Below are 21,978 nucleotides of genomic sequence, written 5' to 3'. Positions count from 1 at the left end.
ATAATACAAACAATCCTATCCATCTAGAACCTGTACCCACTCATGTTGAACAACCTAGACAACCACCCACAAACATCAATATCAACATCAAATTAAACCCGAATAACTACAAAGCATGGAGAATGTCCATGGAATCTACCCTTCAAACCTATCATCTTCTTCCTCACATTCTTAGTTCAACACCACCACCACCCAAATTTATTCCTAGAACAGGTTTTGTGACATCAGCTGCGGATTTAATCATAAATCCATCGTTTATTCAATGGGATGATGTAGAAAATGTGGTTAGGACTTTGCTCCTAAATTCAATCACCGAAGAGGTGTTTTCTGAGATTGCATATCTCAAATATTCACATGATATTTGGCTAGCCTTAGAGGATGCCTACGGGCTAATTACAGGCAGCAAGCAGTTTCAGATGGGAGTCGAACTGCATGAACTTGAGCAAGGAGGAATGTCTGTTACGGCATATATGCAAAAAGTGAAATCTATTCTTGATGATCTGGCTGCCTCAGGGAATCCTTATCCTCGGCATCTACTACCGTCAGTCCTTTACAAAGGTTTAGCAGAAGAGTATCGCTCCACTGTTCAGAATCTTGTAACTCAGCGAGGTACAAACATCAATTATCAAGAGATTTTGCATAGCTTGAAGATAGTTGAGGGCATGATTCAATCGACCAGGAAGACAACTCTGCTTCAGCCTGAGGCCAATGTATCCACCATGGAAGCAAATCAAGCAAAGAAGCAGAATCCAAAGAAAAGAAGAAGTGGCAAGTGCTACAATTGTGGTGACCCAAGCCACTGGGCTGACAAGTGCAAAAGACCAAAGAATAATTCAAGAACACAATACAATCCTGGACCACAAGCGCACATGGCATGGCAACAACCACCAAATCCATTTATGGGTCCTAATCAGCCGTGGTACCCAGACACAGGGGCAACTAATCACATGACGGCAAATCCGGCTCAACTTCAACAAATGCAACCATATCCATGATATGATACAGTTCAATTTGGCAATGGTCAAGGTTTGCAAATTTCTCACTTTGGAAATTCAAATATCAATAATCTGAAAATTAATGATGCCCTACTTGTTCCCAAGCTTACCAAATCTTTACTATCTGTTCAAAAATTTACCCGTGACAACTCATGTTTCTTTGAATTTTGGCCTAACCATTTTCTTGTGAAGGACCAAACAACTGGGGAAATCCTGTTACGGGGCCCGAGTAAAGATGGACTATATGTGCTTACACCCACCCTGAAGGAGGCGCTAGTTGGAGAGAAGGTGTCTTTTGAAAGGTGGCATGCACGGCTTGGACATTGTCAGAATCAGACAGTCAGCTCAGTTCTCAAAGGAAACAATCTATCCTCTTCAAAACCAGTTAGCAAATGTTCTTTTTGTCCATTAGGCAAGCTTGCTAGGAGCTCTTTACCATCTATTAATCGTTCTAGCACATTTACTTTTGAAAACTTACATCTGGATGTTTGGGGGCCAGCTCCAGTTGCTTCTTGTCTTGGCCACCGTTATTTTTTAATAATCATTGATGAATTCACCAGATTTGGATGGGTCTTTTGTTTAAAGAATAAGAGTGATGTTTTTTCAACCTTCTGTGATTTTTATGCCATGATCTCTAATCAGTATAGTGCAAGGGTTAAGAACATTTACTCTGATCTTGGGGGGGAGTTTCAAAAACTACAACCTTTTTTCAAACGCCATGACATTATACACAAGATTGCATGCCCTCACACTCATGCACAAAATGGTATAGTTGAGAGGAAAATTAGACATGTTGTTGACACTTGCCTTACTTTGCTAGCCAATGCATCTTTACCTCCAAAATTTTGGAACTATGCCATGATACACAGCATTAGGCTAATTAACTACTTACCCACCAAAATCCTAAACAACAAGTCACCCTATTTCTTGTTCTACGAGAAACAACCTGCCTATAAGGCCTTACGCATTTTTGGCAGTGGTATTTATCCCCTTCTTCGTCCATACAATCAGCACAAATTTGATTTTCGCTCCAAGCTATGTGTCTACCTTGGTCCATCAGAAAATCATTCTGGGGATATCTGTCTTGAATATGCCACTGGACGTATATACATCTGCAAGTTTGTGCAGTACAATGAAGAAGTCTTTCCTGCATCAACAATCACTGCAATATCACCTTCATCTAGCAACTCAGGGGTAAGCACATCGTGTCAACTACCATCTCTACTCGGCCCGTATCCAGGTAATTTCTCTAATCCCAACCCTATAGTATCTTCTTCTAACCTGGTTCCATACTCTGCACCCATCACACATGGACCTCATCCTGGAACCCCAACTACTCCCCCTAACTCTGAAGCCACACACAATGCTCCTTTAGTTTCACCTCAATATCTGTCACCAGTGGTCGCTGCTGCATCAACACCTGTTTCTCAGAATGATCCTAATGTTGAAGATAACAATCCAGTTGATGCTGCGGACATCATCACACCGGAAATACAAAATGCAATTCCTCATGAGGAGAACATCATGCCACAAACAGATTCTCCTCCTCCTGAAAGTGCACCACATGCTCCTATTCCACCTGAAAGGCCCAGGCCTCGCAATGCACCGTTGATTGGTCCACGACAACATTATATGCAACTTCGATAGTCATCTCTTCAGTCAAGAGGAAGGTTTGAGGGACTATTAGCTACACATCCAAATGGCACAGTGGATCCCACATGCTTCAGTAAAGCCAACAAACAAGCAGAATGGCGTACTGCAATGTCTGAAGAGATCCAAGCTCTTCTGAACAATGGAACATGGCAACTTGTACCGAGACCACATGATCAGCATGTCATCACCTCCAGGTGGCTCTTTCGTACAAAGAAGAAGTCTTATGGAACCATTGAGCGTCACAAAGCTCGCTTAGTAGCACGAAGATTCACTCAAAAAGCTGGGATTGACTACAAAGAAACATTCAGTCCAGTAATCAAAGCCACAACCATCAGGTCTGTATTTGCCATCGCAGCAGCAAACAACTGGTTCGTCAATCAGCTAGATGTCTCCAATGCTTTTCTCCATGGAAACTTATCAGAAACCATATATATTGAACAACCGCAGGGGTTTCGGGATAGTGACCGACCAGATCATGTCTGCCTTCTCAAAAAGAGTCTCTATGGATTGAAGCAAGCACCGCGAGAATGGTTCACTCGCCTTCGAACATTCCTCCTCTCCCTAGGGTACAAAATGTCACAGGCTGACAACTCTTTGTTCATCAGACGCACCGATACTGAAAAAAGTTACATTCTGTGCTATGTTGATGATATACTCATAACAGGGAACCACCCTGCACACATCACCAACACTATTGCAGCCATAGAACGTGAGTTTCCCATCCGCAATCTTGGCAAAGCAGAATACTTTCTTGGAATAGAGATCCGATATGAGAAGGATGGCATTCACATGTGTCAAGCCAAGTATGTGGCTGACATCCTCGACAGAGTGAAGATGATTGACTCCAAGCCCACACTAACGCCCATGGCCACCACACCAACACTTTCAAAGGAGCTAGGCACCAGCTTAACCTCTGGAGATGAATATAGAAGCATTGTGGGGGCACTTCAATACTTAACATTCACTCGACCTGACATTGCATTTGCAGTTAACAAATTATGTCAGTTTCTACATTGTCCAACTGATGAACACTAGAAAGGAGTCAAGAGGGTTTTACGCTATGTTCAGGGTACATCAGATTTTGGCATAGTCATGTCTGTCAAACCAATACAGCACATCCACTGCTACTCAGATAGTGATTGGGGAGGGTGTCCTGATGATCGACGATCCACGGGTGCCTTCTGTGTCTATCTTGGATCCAGCATTGTATCGTGGCAGACCCGCAAGCAACCCACAATAGCCAGATCCTCAACGGAGAGCGAATACAAAGCAGTAGCAAATGCTACTGCCGAATTACTATGGCTCAAATCTCTTCTCTCGGATCTCGGCTTTCCATTACCCACCCCGGTTCAGTTATGGTGTGATAATATTGGAGCGATCTATCTCACCTCAAATCCAGTGTTTCATGCTCACACGAAACATATTGAGCTAGACTATCATTTTGTTCGTGAACAAGTTCACAGAGGATTTCTCAGTGTCAGATTTATTCCAACCGATGATCAGGTTGCAGACATACTCACCAAGCCGCTAGTTCCGGCTCGTTTCACGATGCTACGCTCCCGCCTCTTCGTTCGTGCCCGCCATCGGCTTGAGTGGGGGTGTTAGAGATAATATTCTAATTATCTCTGTAAATAGATTCCTATCTAGTTAGAGTTTTACTCTGTCTATATTCCTAGCTAGGTAGAGTTTTAATACGACTATACTTATGTATTGTATTCCTATACAAACTATTATTGGCTCACTATAAATACAAGTCCTCTGAGCCAGAATCATTAAGCTGATTCAATTTATTATTGTGCCTATTACTTATCTGTCTATCTCCATAATTCTCTCATCTATCTAATCCTAGATTCAACAATGAGTACCTCTCAACTTTATAGCCTTTGTTGTCTTTATAGCCTTGAATTTCAAAATGGCCATTAAAAATCCTTTAACTTGATTATTTATTACCATACAAGTCTTTTATTCTTTGTAATTAATCTATTGTAATGAAAATGATACTTTAAACAATTGTAGAGCCTTAGTAACTATTATCGTACCCATTTGGAGGTGCTTACACACCGGTGGTTTTTGAGTCCCAGATTCGGGTGAATAGTCGAGAATGTCTAACAACACTTTCATTCTCTATGAGACATACCTCGATTGCAGATTTCGCGTTCCTTCATTTAATTATATTATGGTCTGACAGAACAACTTTGCACTTAGGGCGAATAGTCGAATGTCTAACAACACTTTCATTCTCTATGAGGCACATCTCGCTTGTAGATTTCATGTTCCTTGTTCATTTAATTACATTATGGTCTGACAAAACAACTTTGCTCTTAGTTCCTCCAGTTTTTCATAATTTAGTAAATTGACCTCGTTTGTTATAATTATGGATAAATTACAAAACTAGGTCAAATGGGAGGTCCATTTACATATTTAACCCATTTACTCAACCTACTATATATCTAGACTGTTTTTGTGTGACTTTCCCATAATACCCTCAATATTTACGCGCGTCTGTCTCCCTCCCGTCTGACTTCGCAGATTCGACCATATGCGAAGCCTGCGAAACTAATGTTTGGTTTACTTGATGAATTTAATTAGCATATGCGAAGCCTGCGAAGCTAATGTTTGGTTTACTTGATGAATTTAATTAGCATATGCGAAGCCTGCGAAACTAATGTTTGGTTTACTTGATGAATTTAATTAGCATATGCGAAAGCTGGATGTGTTTTGAAGCTAATTCGCGAAGTGGTATATAACAAAAAATGCCAAACAACAGCAGATTCTAACATTAAAATCATAACATTATCAAAATTTACAATAAGATTGTCACAATAACAACATTAAAATCATAACATTATTAAAATTTACAACAAGAATGCCACAATAAACTCCTAACAAATCATTTCAAAGTCAACGTGAATTTGGACGGAAATTTCTCGCTCTACAGAAAGTCCAGACCTAATGATAAATTGAAGTCCAGACCTTTTGGGATGGATGTGTCCCATGGTGCACACCAAGATTGGCACAATCTCTCCTAACCAATCATTTCAAAGTGAATGTGCCAATCTTGAGGGAAATTTTTTCCTATACAGGAAGGAAAATCATCTCCCCTACAGCCCAATACGTCGCCTTCCAGAAAGGGATGTTATGTAATCAACCACCTTCAGGAAAAATTAATCGTGTTAGACAGGAAAAAATACGATTTTGGTTTCGCGAAATGACGATTAGCGAAGCATGCATATGTAAATGTGCAAGGAAAAGGATGATTTTACTTCGTGAATCAATGTTTTCGCAAAGTTTGCAAGGTCTGAAACATAACGATCTACGTCGCATATCGATGCTTTTGTGAAGTCTACGAGTGAAATCATGAACTTTTCTACTCGCAAACTTCACAAACTAATCGATTCGCGAAGTAGATCGACACGTTTCAGGCTCTTTCTCTTCGCATATCTTCGCGAAATCATCGACTACGCGAAGTGATTTCATGGAAAAACGCAGAAGAAACATCATATACTTATATTTTTCGCGCCTTTCACCCTTAAAAGTTACAATAACAATATGATAAACTGGGAAAAACGATGGAAATAACGTAGAATAACCATTTCTTTGATGGTAACAAGAAGAAAGAAACCAAGTAACGAGCAGGAACTGGAAGATGAAGAACCATGGCTTCGTTTTTTAGGATTAGGAAGTTGCAGAATCAAGAGATGAAGAGAGGAAAAAGAGAAATACATTGTGATTTGGAGAAATGGTGCAAATTTCATGCAATTTAAAGGAACAGAGGCGGATCAAAAGTCTTGGAATCATTAATGGAGGAGCCAACAACCGTTTCGCGCACCCAAGGAGAAGAGGGGAGAGAACGTTCGCGTAAGGGGGAAGTGGAAAAGTTAGGGGTATTATGGGAGAGTCACACAAAATCATTCTAGATATGTAATAGGTTGAGTAAATGAGTTAAATATGTAAATGGGCCTCCCATTTAACCCATTTTTATAATTTACCCTATGAGTATTTCAATTTAGTCTCTCTGTAATTTCAAATAAAAATAAATTAATTCAAGATGATAAAGTTAACCGAGCCAATTCAAGTTACGCAAAAACACCATTCTAATTTATAAAAAAACCTAAATCATTCTTTATCAAAATTCATAATGTATATGTGATATATATAAAATCAGTTTTAATTCGATAAATATAATCACGTATATGTTATATACGTAGTTTCAAACCAAAATAAATCAATTTCTGACATTATCCCGAATTAATTAAAATAGATACAAATGTAGTCATTTAAATTATTTAGCATATATGTGATATACGTAAAATTAATTTTAATTTGATAAACATAATCGCATGTATATTATACATGTAGTTTCAAAATAAAAATTAAATGGTGGTGAATCTCTTAGCCTAGTGGTTGAAATCTTACCTATGACTAGGGGGTCATGGATTCGAATCACATCTGAATGAGGTGGATGTATTTTGAATCACATATATTACATATACGATAAATGCGATTACGTATATGTAATATATATGATTCAAAATAAAAAATAATTCACTCGAGATGTTATCTTGAACAAATGAAAATATCATTTAAATTTAGTAATACATGCAAAAATATTGTTGATTAAAATATGTAGTTTATTGTATATGTGATATGCATACAAGTAAAAATTGGACTTTAATTCAACAAACATAATTACGTGTATGTTATACATGTACCTCTAAATCAAAATAAATCAATTCGAGATGTTATTTCGAATCATAAAATTAACCAAATTAATTCGAATCGATGTGAAAATGTCATTCAAATTCATAATATGTCTAAAATATTCCTAAACTCAAAAACCATAAAACATGTGAGTACCTCGTTTATATCAACGATTTAAATAAAAAAATAGCAAACACATGATAACACAATAGTAACGACACGTCGTGCAGGGTAGGGTGAGATTGCATCCCTTCTCTACATGTAACCGGAAAACAAACTTCTGATCTCTCTGAAGACCATGCTTATCAAAACTAAACCATACAGAGTCAATCCAAACAGATAGGGTGCTCAATCACGCTCGCACACACATTTCCAAGTGATGATTGGTGGCGACTCGAAACCTAAAAAAAAAGGCGAATCGAGCCGGCCACGCACCACAATCTGAGAAAAAGTCAGGGTGAGACATGCGATAAAATTTAGGAAAAATTATAAAACTGGGTCAAATGTGAGGCTCATTTACATATTTAACCCATTTACTCTCCTACTACATATCTAGACTGATTTTGTGTGATTTTCCCATAATACCCTTAATATTTACGCGCATATGTCTCCATCCCGTCTGACTTCGCATATTCGACCATATGCGAAGCCTGCGAAGCTAATGTTTGGATTTACTTAATGAATTTAGTTCGCATATGCGAAGCTGAAGTTTGTTTTGCTTGATGAATTTAGTTCGCATATGTGAATGCTGGATATGTTTTGAAGCTAATTCGCGAAGTGGTATATAACAAAAAATGACAAACAACAACGGATTCTAACATTAAAATCATAACATTATCAAAATTTACAACAAGATTACCACAATAACAACATTCAAATAATAACATTATCAAAATTTACAACAAGATTGCCACAATGAACTCTAATAACGAATCATTTCAAAGTGAACCTAACTAATCCGGTACCAATCTTGAAACGAATGAGTAATCTTGGTGTGCACCATGTGACACAACCATCTCAAAAGGTCTGGACTTCCATTTCTCATCCCATGAGGTCTGGACTTCCAGACTTTTTGGGATGGACGTGTCCCACGGTGTACACCAAGATTACTCATCCGATTTAAATTAGTTAGGTTCATTTTGAAGATTGGCACCATGGGATGGACGTGTCCCATGGTGGACCCCAAGATTGACACAACCTCTCCTAACCAACCACTTTAGGAGTGAATGTGTCAATCTTGGGGAAGTTCATCCCTATACAGGAAGGAAAATCATCTCCCCTGCAGCCCAGTACGCCGTCTTCTAGAAAAGGATGTTACGTATTTAACCATCTACAGAAAACATTAATCGTGTTAGGCAGGGAAAAAGACGATTTTGGCTTCGCGAAATGAAGATTAGCGAAGCATGCGAATGTAAATGTGCAGGGAAGGAGGTGATTTTACTTCGCATATCGATGCTTTCGCAAAGTTTGCAAGGTCTGAAACGTGACTATCTACGTCGCATATCGATGCTTTCACGAAGTCTGCGAGGTTTGAAATGTGAGGATCTATTCGTAGACTTCGCGAACTAATTGATTCGCGAGGTAGATCCATATGTTTCAGACTTTCACTTCGCAGATCTTCACGAAATCATCTATTCACGAAGTAGATCATCACTTTCCCAGGCTTGTTCTCTTCGCACAGCTTCGCGAAACCATAGATTGCGAAGTGAATTCATGAAAAAACGCAGAAAAAAACAGACACTTACATTTTTTGCCCATTTCACCCCCAAAAGCGACAATAACAATATGATAACATGGGTAGAACGAAGGAAATAACGTAGAAAAATCATTTCTTTGATGGTAACAAGAAGAAAGAAACCAAGCAACGAACAGAAAGATGAAAAACCATGGCTTCGTTTTCTAGGATTGGGAAGTTGTAGAATCAAGAGATGAAGAGAGGAAAAATAGAAATTCATTGTGATTTTGACTAAATGATGCAGATTTCGTGCAATTTAAAGGAAGAAAGGAAGATCAAAAGTCTTGAAATCATTAATTCAGGAGCAATTTTCGCATAACCAATGAGATAGGAGGAGCGGCGGTTCGCGAGTGGTGGAAGTGGGAAGGTTAGAGGTATTATGGGAAAGTCACACAAAATCAGTCTAGATATGTAGTAAGTTGAGTAAATGGGTTAAATATGTAAATGAGCCTCCCATTTGACCCAATTTTGTAATTTTCCCTAAAATTTATGTTCGACTTATTCCTTTCATCTAGTTCATCAAAAGGTTTATTATATCTAGTTAGTAATTATATCGTTTATGTTCTTCAATTTAATAAAATTATTATTATGTTATTCAATTAATGGTGAATTTAAAGATACTCTTTTTGAAAATTAGATTTATATATATACCATATTTAATAGCGGAAGTAGAGAAAAATTGACAATGAGAGTTTTGGAAGCATTTTTATTGAGTTGGCACATTAAGGACAATCTGATATATATATATATATATATATATATATAATATAATAGTTGAACTAGGAAAACCTATTATCATGCTTTGAAGTTGGGGTAGAAAATCTATAAAATTCTAAAAGCAAAATGAAAGCCTCTTTTTCACTCTTCTTGCATTCTATGTTTTCATTCATCACCAGTTTGTATAGAAATTTTATAACAGCTTCTGTCACATTTGACTCTAAACAGCATCAGGTATGTTAGAGAAACAATAACTATAACATCTTGATCCTAGGCATTACGAACTATAACTAATAACCTTTTTCATTACTCTATAGTTACTATTTTATAGTCCAACCTCCAATTCCATTTACAATAATATATATAAAAAAATGGATATTTTTTTATTACAATGTACCAATAAAGTAATCTTAAACCATGAGTTCTTGCTAATCTAATATGCAAGTAAATTGAAATACACATTTTTCTCAACTTATCTAATTTTACACCTATATCTGGCTTGGACTTGATAATATCTTATTATCAAGCTTCCTACGCATCTTGATGTTTTTAAATTGAGAATCAAAGCCACGTAGTTCTGCAGGAAACAAAACGAAGAAAAACTAACATGAAATAGAGACCCATTTAAAGACTCTATATTAAACAAATTCATAGATATGAAATATTTGTAAAAATATCAAGGAGGAATCGGAGAAGTTCCTAAAAGCTCCAATCCACACATTTGTTCAATGACCCTAGGAAAACAATGCAACCAAAACCACTCAAAATTTCACAAATTCCGCCCAATTACATAACAAGTAGAAGATTTTAAATTCTCAAGCAAGGTAGTTCTTATTTTTATTAAACTAAAAGATACACCCTACGCTAGAATACCCTTTCTGATAGTTCTACATGCCATTTCATCTATCGAAAGTAATTCCTCAAGCAGTTAAAAAATGATGAACCAAAACAAGTATTATACAAAGGCATTTATATGTGTTGTAATGTGGCACGATATATCATGCTTCCAATGGAAAGTATCATATTAGATATGTGAAGTACGCTAAACCTTTTCTCAAAATGTTGTCTCAAAGTATTTACTAGGCCAATGAATGCCAAAAGAATGCAAGGGACATTTGAAATGGTATTGAATATACATAATTTTTTTGACACTGTTCATGGGATGTTATTGGACCCCAAAAGCTCGATATTGCTTTTGACATTCTTCACAATATATGTTTAAGTGTATAATAATTGAATATGTACCTTCTACTATGAATTTATAGGGGATATACTTTCGATAGATGAAATGGCATACATCAAACTTCTATCTCTATTTGATTAAGAATCAATAACATACATCAAACTTCACGAGCTCTTATTGGCTCACAATCGAAAAGCAAACGATTTTTCTAATTACCAGCCGCTATTAATCAGCCAACTGAAGTTAAAAACAACGGAGTTCTAAATCATTATTCCAGTCATAAAACTAAATTACTTGCAACATCATCATTGCTATTGTAAGTTATCAAATAAGAGCAGCAATACGAGAGATTCTTTTAATGAATAAATTTGATATGCTTAAAAAGACATGCCAAAAATAAAAGCTGCACCATCACAGACTTAAAAAAGCAATACAATAAAATAAGTCATCCTATTCCTATCTGATATGCTTCCAAAGACCTGCCAACCAACTGTAACCTTACAACTATGAAATGTTTTCTCTAACCACCAAAACTCCACCGTAAATGTTGAATATGAAAAATACATAATAAATTGTACGTTTACCTACTTTAGTTATCAATTTCTCTTTAATAATGAAATGCTCTTAAAAAGGTAATTGTAGACCAAATTCTTAAAATAAGAAATTAATTAGTGTAGATACAAGTAAACTCTTAAATTGTTGAAGATTAGACTCCTTTATTTACTTGAATCTTTTAGCAATCCAACATATCCGAATCGAAGTTTGTTCGCTGAAATAAACAATTATTTTATCAATGTAGAACTTAGATAAGCAAAGCCAACTAAGAAAATCTAAAAATTTCAATTTAAAATAGAGATTAAGATAAAGAAAGTACAAAACCATAACTAATCTATTTCACAAGCTCATAATTAAGCAATGCATGTAACCTTTTTAAGCAATATAATATCCCCACAAAGTTAAGCATCGGTCATTAACCAATGACATCAAGCAACCACACATATACAGATCTAATCTTAAAAGTATATGATCTATGAGTCTATGACATTGAGCAAGCCGCAAATAATGTACTTGGGAATTTTCCGCATCAACGTGTAATTCAATGATACAAAACAAAAAAAAAGGAAGATAAGTAATAACATAAACTTTTGCTAGTGAAAATCATATCTAAATTATCAGCAAATATAGAATCGTCATAAGAAAAGGAAGAAACTAACCTTAAACAGCTAGCTCTATATTGGAAAAGCCCTAATCCTCTTATAAGAAAACATCGTCTCTGTAAATATGTGAAAATCTTGTTATTAAATCTGTCTCTAAATCGATTTTTGTTTTTTTCCTTCCCCCAAATTTTTTCCAGAAGAATCAGATTCCCTTTCTCAAAGTTTATATGCATCAAGAGAGTGAGGGAGAGAGACAACTGGTTTATATTGAAGAACACGTGGTTGTGTTGGACATCTAGTTTTATGAATTTTAATCTATTTTTCCAATTTACTAAAATGTGCAGTTAGGTCCCATAGTGTTACATTTCCCCTTTCATCAAGAGTTTAAGATACTAGAAAATAAAAAATTATGAATTTAATATGTTTTAAATAAAAAAATTAAGAAGTTAATGCAACAAAATATGCATTGTTTTAAAACCAGACCGGATCAGTCAGTCGAACCGGTTCAACCGTGAACCAGCCAGACATCTGGTCTGATTACTAATCTTTTGGGTCAATATCATTGACCCCGTGAAAACCAATATCACCCGGTGAAAAACCAATGAACCGGTTTGACTTTGGTTTTCAAATGATAATAGGCACATTTCATTCACAAGCACCCATGCCTTTTATATAGATTGTTTTCTACGACTTGACTCTTTTCTACCGATGTGGGATTCTATAGTTTTTTTTTTACACATCAAACGTTTTGGGATGCAACACGAGAACTTCCCAAGAGATCACCCATCTTAATACATGGATTCTATAATTAAACACTCTAACTATTGAAAGATCCCACATTAAATATAAAATGCTAATAAACCACCCATCTTTATATATAGTGCTCAACGTGGAATGTTTTTCTAAAATATATCCTACTCATTTTTTTTATAAACTAAATATATCCTACTATTATTTATATTGAATGTCATGTTCCACATTTTTTTTCCTGACTCTAATTTTCCTATTCTTTCAAAACATGTTGGAATCAGTAAAAACAAATTGATCCTAGAACGTTTGTATGACCATTTCAAGATATTTCTTATTTTAAGGCATCTTTGCCTGCGTCCAATGTCCCTGTGTGTGATACACGTATGAGGGACAACAAGACATCGGACATTTCCTTTACCTGCGAAAAGACTTTCATCAGATGTACCTTACCTCATGCTGAGGCTCCTCGGGGCTCGTTGGGGCAAGTCGACGTTCGCTGAGGAGGAAAGGGCGCTGTGCGTATCGACCCGTGCAGTGCTATAGCTAACACGTTAAGTATCCCGTCTGAGGAGTACGTTCGCAAGAATGAAACTCAAAGGAATTGGCGGGGCCCCGCACAAGTATACATTTTATTCCACCAATTAAACTCAAAAATATTTACACTCAAAAGCATTTGCACACACTAATTATTGTGTAAATTATTTTCATTTCTAACTTCATAAGTTTACACCCAACTACGAATTAATTAAATTTAATAATAACAGTGAGGGTTCGAGTCCTGACAACCTCATTAATTGTTTCAAAAAAAAAAATTAAATAAAACAAATTGATAAAATTTAAATGATATATTATATATATTATTTATTGTGTCATTCGGTTCAACTAATCCGAGTTAACCGATTGAATCCATTAATCCCTAATCCAGTTGTTAAACAGGTTCGATGTCCGGTCCGGTTTTTAAAACATTAAAAATAGGTTAATACATCACATTTTTTTTTGAAAGGTATTGCTATATACCGCAATATTTTTTCCACCCACCGCACTCTTTTGACATTTATGCGTTTGTCATAATTTTTTTATCAAAAACCAAAACTTTTTTTTCCTCTCTTTCTCTCCGAAGCCTAAAAACCCGAATTGGACGAAAAAGGACCCGAGCATTCCTGAAGACCATGATTTCGAACACGAGATAATCCTACGATATAAATTTAAATTAAAATTTCGTTTTTTGAATTTCGAATTTTTTTTTTGGCCTAAACGGCAGCGCGCACCGTTCCACCGTACGGTGGAACGAACGGCCGTGCCGTTTCCACCACGGGTGGAAGGGGCAGTTCGTCCGTTCCACCCGTGGTGGAAACGGCACGGCGATTCCGTTTACCTTATATTCATACGGGTTCCGCTTCCGATTCGGAGGTGGAACCCGTGATTTCTGAGTAATTTAAAAAAAAAAAACTTACCGGAGATTTCATGAAGCCTTTACCCGCTCCTGGCTTTGGCGGTATGTTGTTTTAGGTCGGGTTTTTTGAAAAACCAAAAAGCTAGAGAGGATTTGAGATTTTTGAATTTTTGAGTTTAAATTATGAATGCAAAATTATAAAAAAAAAAAAAGACAGAAGTAAAAAATTATTGCGGTATATAACAACCCAATTTTTTTTTTTTTTTGAAAGATAAAGAGGCTTTTTGTGCTTTATTATTATGGTTGACCAGTAGTCATACTCTCTCCTTGCTACATTAAGAGGAAATGTTAAGGGAATTTCTTCCTGCAGCACATCAAATTTGACCATGTTTTCTACTCGGCATTTATAGCTTTTCACTACACTCATTATAATGGATTTTCACTTTAAGTATCTCTTTTTCTTCAATACAAGTGTTTATTTTGCAGCTTTTGACAATCTTCAGAAATGGGCTTCTGGGAAGTTGTAGTTTTTAGGTTTGTTCCTTTTTCACTTTAACTATTTTCTGCAATTGCTATGAATATTACTTAAAAAGTGGCTAAATTTCAGTACTTTCTACTACTTGCTAATTTATACCATAACTACCAATGAACTCACTTTTTAAAACCAAATCGTCCCCAAACCTTTGAATTTTCAAGTTTTCACTCAAATTTCTAATTTCTGCTCTAATTTCATCTTTATGGAATTTCAATTTCGGGATACAGAGGAGGAAGAAGAGGAGAATAATTTAGATAGTTCAAGCTCAAAGTGCTTCAACACCGATAAAATCTCCGGCGAAACTAGGGCTTACAAACCCCAATGTCCTTCCGAAACCCTGCTCCGCAACTGCTTTTCCTTGTATACCTTGGCCAATGGCCACCGCTGCTTCTCTCCATTTTCTTCCTCCTTCCTGATGAGCCCAATCTCTTCTTCTCTAGGTGGCTTCTTTAGCTTCCAGTAGTAAAAGAGGAAGGTAATAAGCATTTTTGGAAAAACCGGTATTCTTATGTTTTGCATTTGGAATTGATTTACAATTCTATCAAATTCGATGGAAAAACAGTGACCTATCACCGATTCCATGGAATTGATAAGAAATTGGAAATGGATTCTACTCCATAACCTTAACTTTTTTGGATTTACAAATGCAATTTAGACCAAACAAATGCTAAAGGTATTAAATATATGTTTGTGACATATTTTACTACATATGCAAGTCATATTCAGTCTTTGATCTTAGCAACAGCATGAATGCCACAAATTCAACATTTTATTTCTATGAATATGATATTGAATGATTCTTACTATATTCTTTCCAGGAAAAGAGTTTTTCATCCAGAGGAACCATTTCTACGAGGGTGGAACAAGATATTCATAGTCTTGAGTGCCTTTGCTCTATCACTTAATCTTTTATATTTTTATGCCCTTGGGATTGACAATAGTAGAAAATGCCTTCGTTTGGATGTAAACTTGGAAAAAGTGGTTATGATTTTAAGTTCAATTGTGGATTTCTTTTTTATAATCCGTGTTATTTTTCAATTTCGCACTGGTTTCTCTGCCTTTTCTACTGGATCACTTGACTCCAGAATGCTAATTGAAGATTCCTGGAAAATAGCAAGGAGATATTTATTATCGTACTTCCTCATTGATGTTATTGCAACAATTCCACTTCCACAGGTGCAAAAAAACTTTTCCTTCTAGTCAATTCTCATGTTTATTACAGTTTATATCAGCAATATTACTCGAATCCAGTATGTAAAATTAGTGCTCTTGTATAATTGTTATTTTAAGTGCTGCAAACATTTGTAATGCAGGTGGCAATTTTACTCATCATTCCGAAAATGGGAGGATCAAGAATATTGAATACAATAAATCTATTGAAATATATTATCCTATTCCAGCTTTTTCCCAAGATGTTTCGTTTCTATAAACTATACAAAGAAACATTGAAAAGCTCCAATAACCACTCAAGAATTGCACAATTCACTCTATTCCTTTATATTTGCGCTGGACATGTAAGTTCAAACTCCATTCCATATTTATACAGATTCTGGTTTGAAGTTTTTCTATTGTTACTAAAATTTGTGATTGATGATGCTTCAAACTTATAAGATATTGAACCATACTGCACTCCAAATTTAGGCTTTGACATAGTGGTTCAATGCCTTAATGTAAGCACTTTTGACTTCGCAACTAAGAATATTTGGATCATGTAAATTTGCGAGAAAACTACTCCATTTTGTATATTGTCCATTTTATGTATTGAAAGATGGAGTTTATATACAAGAATGAGGATAGGAAGTAGACAAATATACTAATCCTTATAATTGCTTCCTAAGTTTTTTCTCTTACCGTTAAGCTATGTTCTCATATGTACATAATGTACCATATCAAATTCCAGTAATAGCAGAGCAATTGTGTGAGTTGACTAATATGACTAGCTATGTTGAAGTTAACTTCACAGACCTCATAGTTTTAATGAAGTGAATGGAAAATATATCTACATCTTGAATCATGCATGCATTTTTGTGCCTTTACTAGTTTGTTCTTAGTGTAAGTGTAGTCGCGGATCATATCCAAATTTTCTGATAGCCGAGTGGCCGCCAATCTTTTTAGGTTAGTGGAGCATTTTGGTACTTGTTTTCTATAGAACGAGAAAGGGATTGTTGGCAAGGAGCGTGTGGGAATCATGTTGGTTGCAACAGCGAAACATTGTACTGCAATGGATATTTTGGAAATGAAGCAGACACGAATAGCACGAATAAGCTTATGTTTATGGATATCGCGTGCCCTGCTGACTTACAAGGCAGATCACCCTTTGATTTTGGTGTGTTCATTGATGCCCATAACTCTGGCATACTGGAATCATCAAGTTTGTGGCAGAAGTTGTTCTATTGTTCTTGGTGGGCTCTGCAAAATTTGAGGTTTGAAAAAACTAAACTTTTGTCTTTACTAGTCCATTGATGCTATCCAAACTTCTACCTTTTGATAAATTGATTTCTATAACGACTAGGCATTTCATTATGTTGAGTTATTGTTTAAATCAGTTGAAAACATTTGAGAAGCTTAAAAAAGTCATCATTCTTATCAAGTGTCTACATCTGTGGAACACAAATTTGCTTGCAATATTGCAGCACTTTAGGTCAGAACCTCAAAACAAGTACACATATCTTGGAGATCTGCTTCGCTGTTTGCATTTTCATTGGTGGTGTGGTGCTGTTTTCATTCGTCATTGGTATTATTCAGGTAGGTGACTAGATTCCCGTAAATAATTGAGTTTCCTGTGAAATTGTGTCAAACTCCTTAATTTGTGTGCACCCGAGATGGTAATCATGAAGTTGTCTTTTGCTGAATGAAATCCATAGATGTAAAGGTATTTACTGTATCCACTTCATGAAACAGGCAACCATGTTGTCCTCAACAATGAGAGCAGAGAAGATGAAGATGAAATGGCAAGATGTAGAACACTGGATGGACACATATTCTTTTCCCCCTGCCCTGCGGAAGCGTGTTAAACGCCATGAACAGTATAAGTGGAAACAAATTAAAGGTCTTGACGTAGATAATTTGTTACAGAATTTTCGCAAGCTCCTAAGAAGTGACATAAAGCGCCATCTGTGCTGGAATCTGCTCTTGAGGGTGAGTTTTTCTTAGGGGGAATGTTTCAAGTATTAGGGGGGAAGTTTTTGTTAAGTTCAGAGTGCAACTTTTGCTAATCTTTTTCAGAAATTAAAGTTTTTGATTCTGATATATATAATCTTTTACTCTCATGTGAATGGTTCGGTGCATTTTCTGACATGACAAAAGAAACTAGAAGCTACTCTCTGAGTTAAATTTCTGTCCATTTTCATAATTACTAGCTAGGTATTCACTAGTTTCTCATTTACTGCATGCATCTTTTTAGGTGCCAATGTTTGAAAAAATGGATGAACAACTGCTAGATGCAATATGTGATCGTCTCAAGCCAGCACTCTATACAGAAGAAAGTTACATTGTCCGGGAAGGAGACCCCGTTGATGAGATGTTGTTCATCATGCGAGGCAAGCTACAAACAATCACTACCAATGGTGGAAGAAGTGGATTCTTCAACTCTTTTTGCCTTAAAGCCGGTGACTTCTTTGGAGAGGAACTTCTGATATGGGCTCTAGATCCCCATTGCTCGAATTTTCCTATTTCGACTAGGACTGTCCAAACCTTAACTGAAGTTGAAGCTTTTGCTCTAATGGCCGACGATTTGAAATTTGTTGCTTCTCAATTCCGTCGGCTTCATAGTAGGCAACTCCGCCATACATTTAGGTTTTACTCGCAGCAATGGAGAACATGGGCAGCGCGCTTTATACAAGCTTCATGGCGTCGGTATAGCAAAAAGAAGCGAGAAGAATCTCTCAGACAAGAGGATGATAGGCTGCAAAATGCATTAGCCAAAACAAGCGGGAACTCGCCTAGTTTAGGTGCCACGATATATGCTTCGCGATTCGCTGCTAATGCACTTCGGGCTCTACGACGTACTGGTACTCACAATGCAAGATTGCTGGATAGAGTTCCATCTATGCTTCTTCAGAAGCCTGCAGAACCTGATTTTGCATTTGAAGAGTGATAGACTTGGAGTTAGCTCTTGAGAGGTTTTGTAGCATATGTAATGTTGTATATGGTCATCTTCAATTTTAATTTTGTTTTTCCAGCTGCAGAGACCTTTTAGATGCTTGAATGATATTCTTATCAACTTGGACCAAGGGAAATTTCCCTGTTGAGAGGGCTCGGTTCCTCCACGATCCGGAGGGTTAATATGTGTAAATGAGAGGCGAAGCTTGAGGCAGATACATTAATATTGCTCCAAATTAAGCGAAATAAACAAAATAAATAGTCATTTTGATTCTAAAGTTTGAATCAAACACACTTAATTAATAATATAAACTGATTTTTATTAGATTTTGATTCGGAATGAAATTAAACAAAATAAATCAATAAATAAATAAACGAACAATCATTTTGATTCTAATTTCGAAGTGAACTAAACATGTTATTCTTCAATGATTATAATTATGAACAATAAAATTAAAAATACACTACCAAATCTATATTATTACCGAAACAGATAATGGCTGAGAACAACTTCAATCACAAAAGAGGTAGTCTGGTTTCATCTTGGTGTTGGAATGGAGGATTTTCTCCAAACTAGAAACACCTCGTACAATGTACTTACCTTTGTTCAACATCACACAACTTGCCCTGTCAAGGTCAAAGAAAAGTAAGCATTATTTCAACTGATAAGTTCATTTAAGAAAAGTTGAATTGTAGAATTTTGAAGAAATAAGAAAACACTTGACATGTTTATGTGTCATTATATATGCCCGAACGAAACATAATACTAGATCTGTTTATGACCCGTTAGCCTACTCAATCATGCCGTTTGTGGGTTGGTTTGCACAAGCTTATTTGAGATTTTGTCCCTGTCCAATTCGAGCCTGTATAAACTCGTACATTAAATAAGTTGGATTTGGCCTAAGTGGGCCCACTTGCCCCGGTCTGCTTTTATATTATTTAAATATTTTTTTGTTTCTTAAATTAGTAAAAATTATGCACAAATCATTATATAAAAGAATCAAACACATATATTTAACGGTCTTCTTATATGCACCTTAATTTCTGTCTAAATTAGACCAAATATGATTGATTGCTATCAGTGTTAGAAAATGATAGGTTAAGGAAAAAGAACGCAAACATTAATAAATAACCTCTATATGAAAAAATGATTTTTAGGAGTTGTAAGTGTCATGGAACCGATTGCACTAAAAGCTCGAGCTGCTAGTTAAGGTCCAATCATATATCTTATATTAATCTCTGACACACCCCCACACGCAAATGCCCATTGGGCTTGCAGCGTGCACAACACAAGTCTATCCCGCCATATGTTTTTAATTCCACAAATTTGAGGTTGTCAGGACTCGAACCCTCGACCGTTTGGTCCGAGAGGCTCTGATACCATGTCAAATATACAATAGAGATAAATAGAAACGATATAATATTTAATGAATTTCCCTCAATCAGGGTTGATCATAGAGCCTTGTATATATAGTAGATTACATGAGTTAGAGTTTAACTAGGATTGCCAATACGTCACAGAACTCTTTGAGCAATCTCCTCATATCTTCCGGAACTTCTCCGTCTTCACTTCCTACCCCAGCCGTCGGTGTGCTAGACTTCACCATCACTACATAGACCGTTTGACTCTCGTCACACTTGTTAATAAACGACTTGTGAGTTGGGCAAACGATGAAGGTAGACTTCCCTTTGTCCTTGGTCTCTCCCACTAGAGGTGTTAGCACATATCGAACTCCATCCTTTACAAACCGATAGGTGTTCTTCTTTCCAGCATGGGTAGCGTCTCGATCAAATTGCCATGGACGCCCCAACAATAAGTGGCAAGCATCCATCTCCACGATGTCACAATAGACCTCGTCTTGGTACTTCCCGATCTCAAGAGGTACCCTACACCTTTTGGTAACCTTCATCTCACCTACGTCCTTGATCCACCCCACACTATACGGACTAGGGTGCGCCTCAATAGTTAATCCGAACCTTTTGACTGCCGTGTCGCTGATAATATTCTCTTGACTCCCACTATCAATGATCACATTGCATTTCACCCCTTGCACTAGACATCGGGTTCGGAACAATTGATGTCGTTGGTCCGACTCCACCTTACTTGAGGCCAAAAGTCTTCTCACTACATGTATGACTTGTCCACCATCATACTTGTAGACACCGAGTCGGAGGACCTGTGACGAAAACCTGTAACAAGACGGTTGAAGCGGTTGGTTCCGGGAGTTTTAAAGCAAAAAAAAAATATAATAAAAAAAACGAGAGGTCAGTAGGAGTTGCGATCGTCGAGTGGACGGCTCGCGAGTGCTCAGCGACGTGGTGCGAGCACTTAGTGGCAGTCGGCGCGCGCCCGACGACAGTTGGACGCACGCCCGACAGCGCGGGGTGCACGCCCGACGGCCGTTGGGCGCGCGCGCCCGACAGCCGTTGGGCGAGCGCCCAACGACGTGGGGCGAACGCCCAACGTAGGTGGGGCGAGCGCCCAACGACGTTGGGCGAACGCCCAACGCCTGTTGGGCGCGCGCCCAACAGAAGTTGGGCGTTCGCCCAACGCAAATTGGGCGTCCGCCCAACATTTTGGGCGTAGGCCCAAAATGTTTTGTGCGTCGGGCTACGCCCAAAACTTTTTGGGATCCGTGGCTATAAAAGGCACGGATCCCCATGCATTTGAGAGCAGAAGAGAGGTGGATTTTGAAGAGCTTTCTCACTTTAGACATTTTTAGAGAGAGAAAGTGAATTTTTTTGAGAAAAATATTTTTTTTCTCAAAAAGTCCGAATTTCCTAAAAGTTAAATTTTTACTAAAAACCCGAAAAACACCGGAAAATCACGATTCGCGGAATCAACCGACTTCGACTGTCAGATACCGATCTTGAGGTATTATCCGAGGACTAGACTCGTTTTATTTTATTTAATTTATTTCCTTTATTTATTTATTTTTATGTTATAATTTTATTTATTTATTTATTTATTTATTTATCACGTTTTATTTAATTTTCGTCTCGTATTAAATAAATGTTCGGTTTTGTTTTAAAATAAAAACCTCGTTTTAATATCCCA

The 21,978-nt window shown here is 36.9% G+C and overlaps 1 protein-coding gene and 1 pseudogene across 2 annotated transcripts; both read left to right on the top strand.

Annotated features, from left to right (window-relative positions):
- Positions 1-14,684: 14,684 nt before the first annotated feature.
- Positions 14,685-19,051, top strand: LOC136224006 (cyclic nucleotide-gated ion channel 1-like). Of its 2 annotated transcripts, XM_066012217.1 has the most exons (8): positions 14,685-14,818; positions 15,047-15,294; positions 15,638-15,995; positions 16,133-16,333; positions 16,935-17,242; positions 17,453-17,564; positions 17,721-17,957; positions 18,223-19,051. In XM_066012217.1, exons 3-8 carry the CDS (start codon positions 15,804-15,806, stop codon positions 18,913-18,915), a joined length of 1,743 nt encoding a protein of 580 aa, XP_065868289.1. In that variant the 5' UTR covers positions 14,685-14,818; positions 15,047-15,294; positions 15,638-15,803; the 3' UTR covers positions 18,916-19,051. The 2 variants fall into 2 exon arrangements, with proteins under 2 accessions (XP_065868289.1, XP_065868282.1); XM_066012210.1 differs by lacking the exon at positions 15,047-15,294.
- The window catches only part of LOC136223998 (cyclic nucleotide-gated ion channel 1-like), a 53,059-nt pseudogene continuing 45,770 nt past the window's right edge, over positions 14,690-21,978 (top strand).

The sequence above is a fragment of the Euphorbia lathyris genome, chromosome 1, assembly GCF_963576675.1.
Source record: "Euphorbia lathyris chromosome 1, ddEupLath1.1, whole genome shotgun sequence".
In the NCBI taxonomy this organism is placed as follows: domain Eukaryota; kingdom Viridiplantae; phylum Streptophyta; class Magnoliopsida; order Malpighiales; family Euphorbiaceae; genus Euphorbia; species Euphorbia lathyris.
The sequence above is the reverse complement of the archived record's forward strand: the minus strand, read 5'-3'. Positions and strand labels throughout refer to the sequence as shown.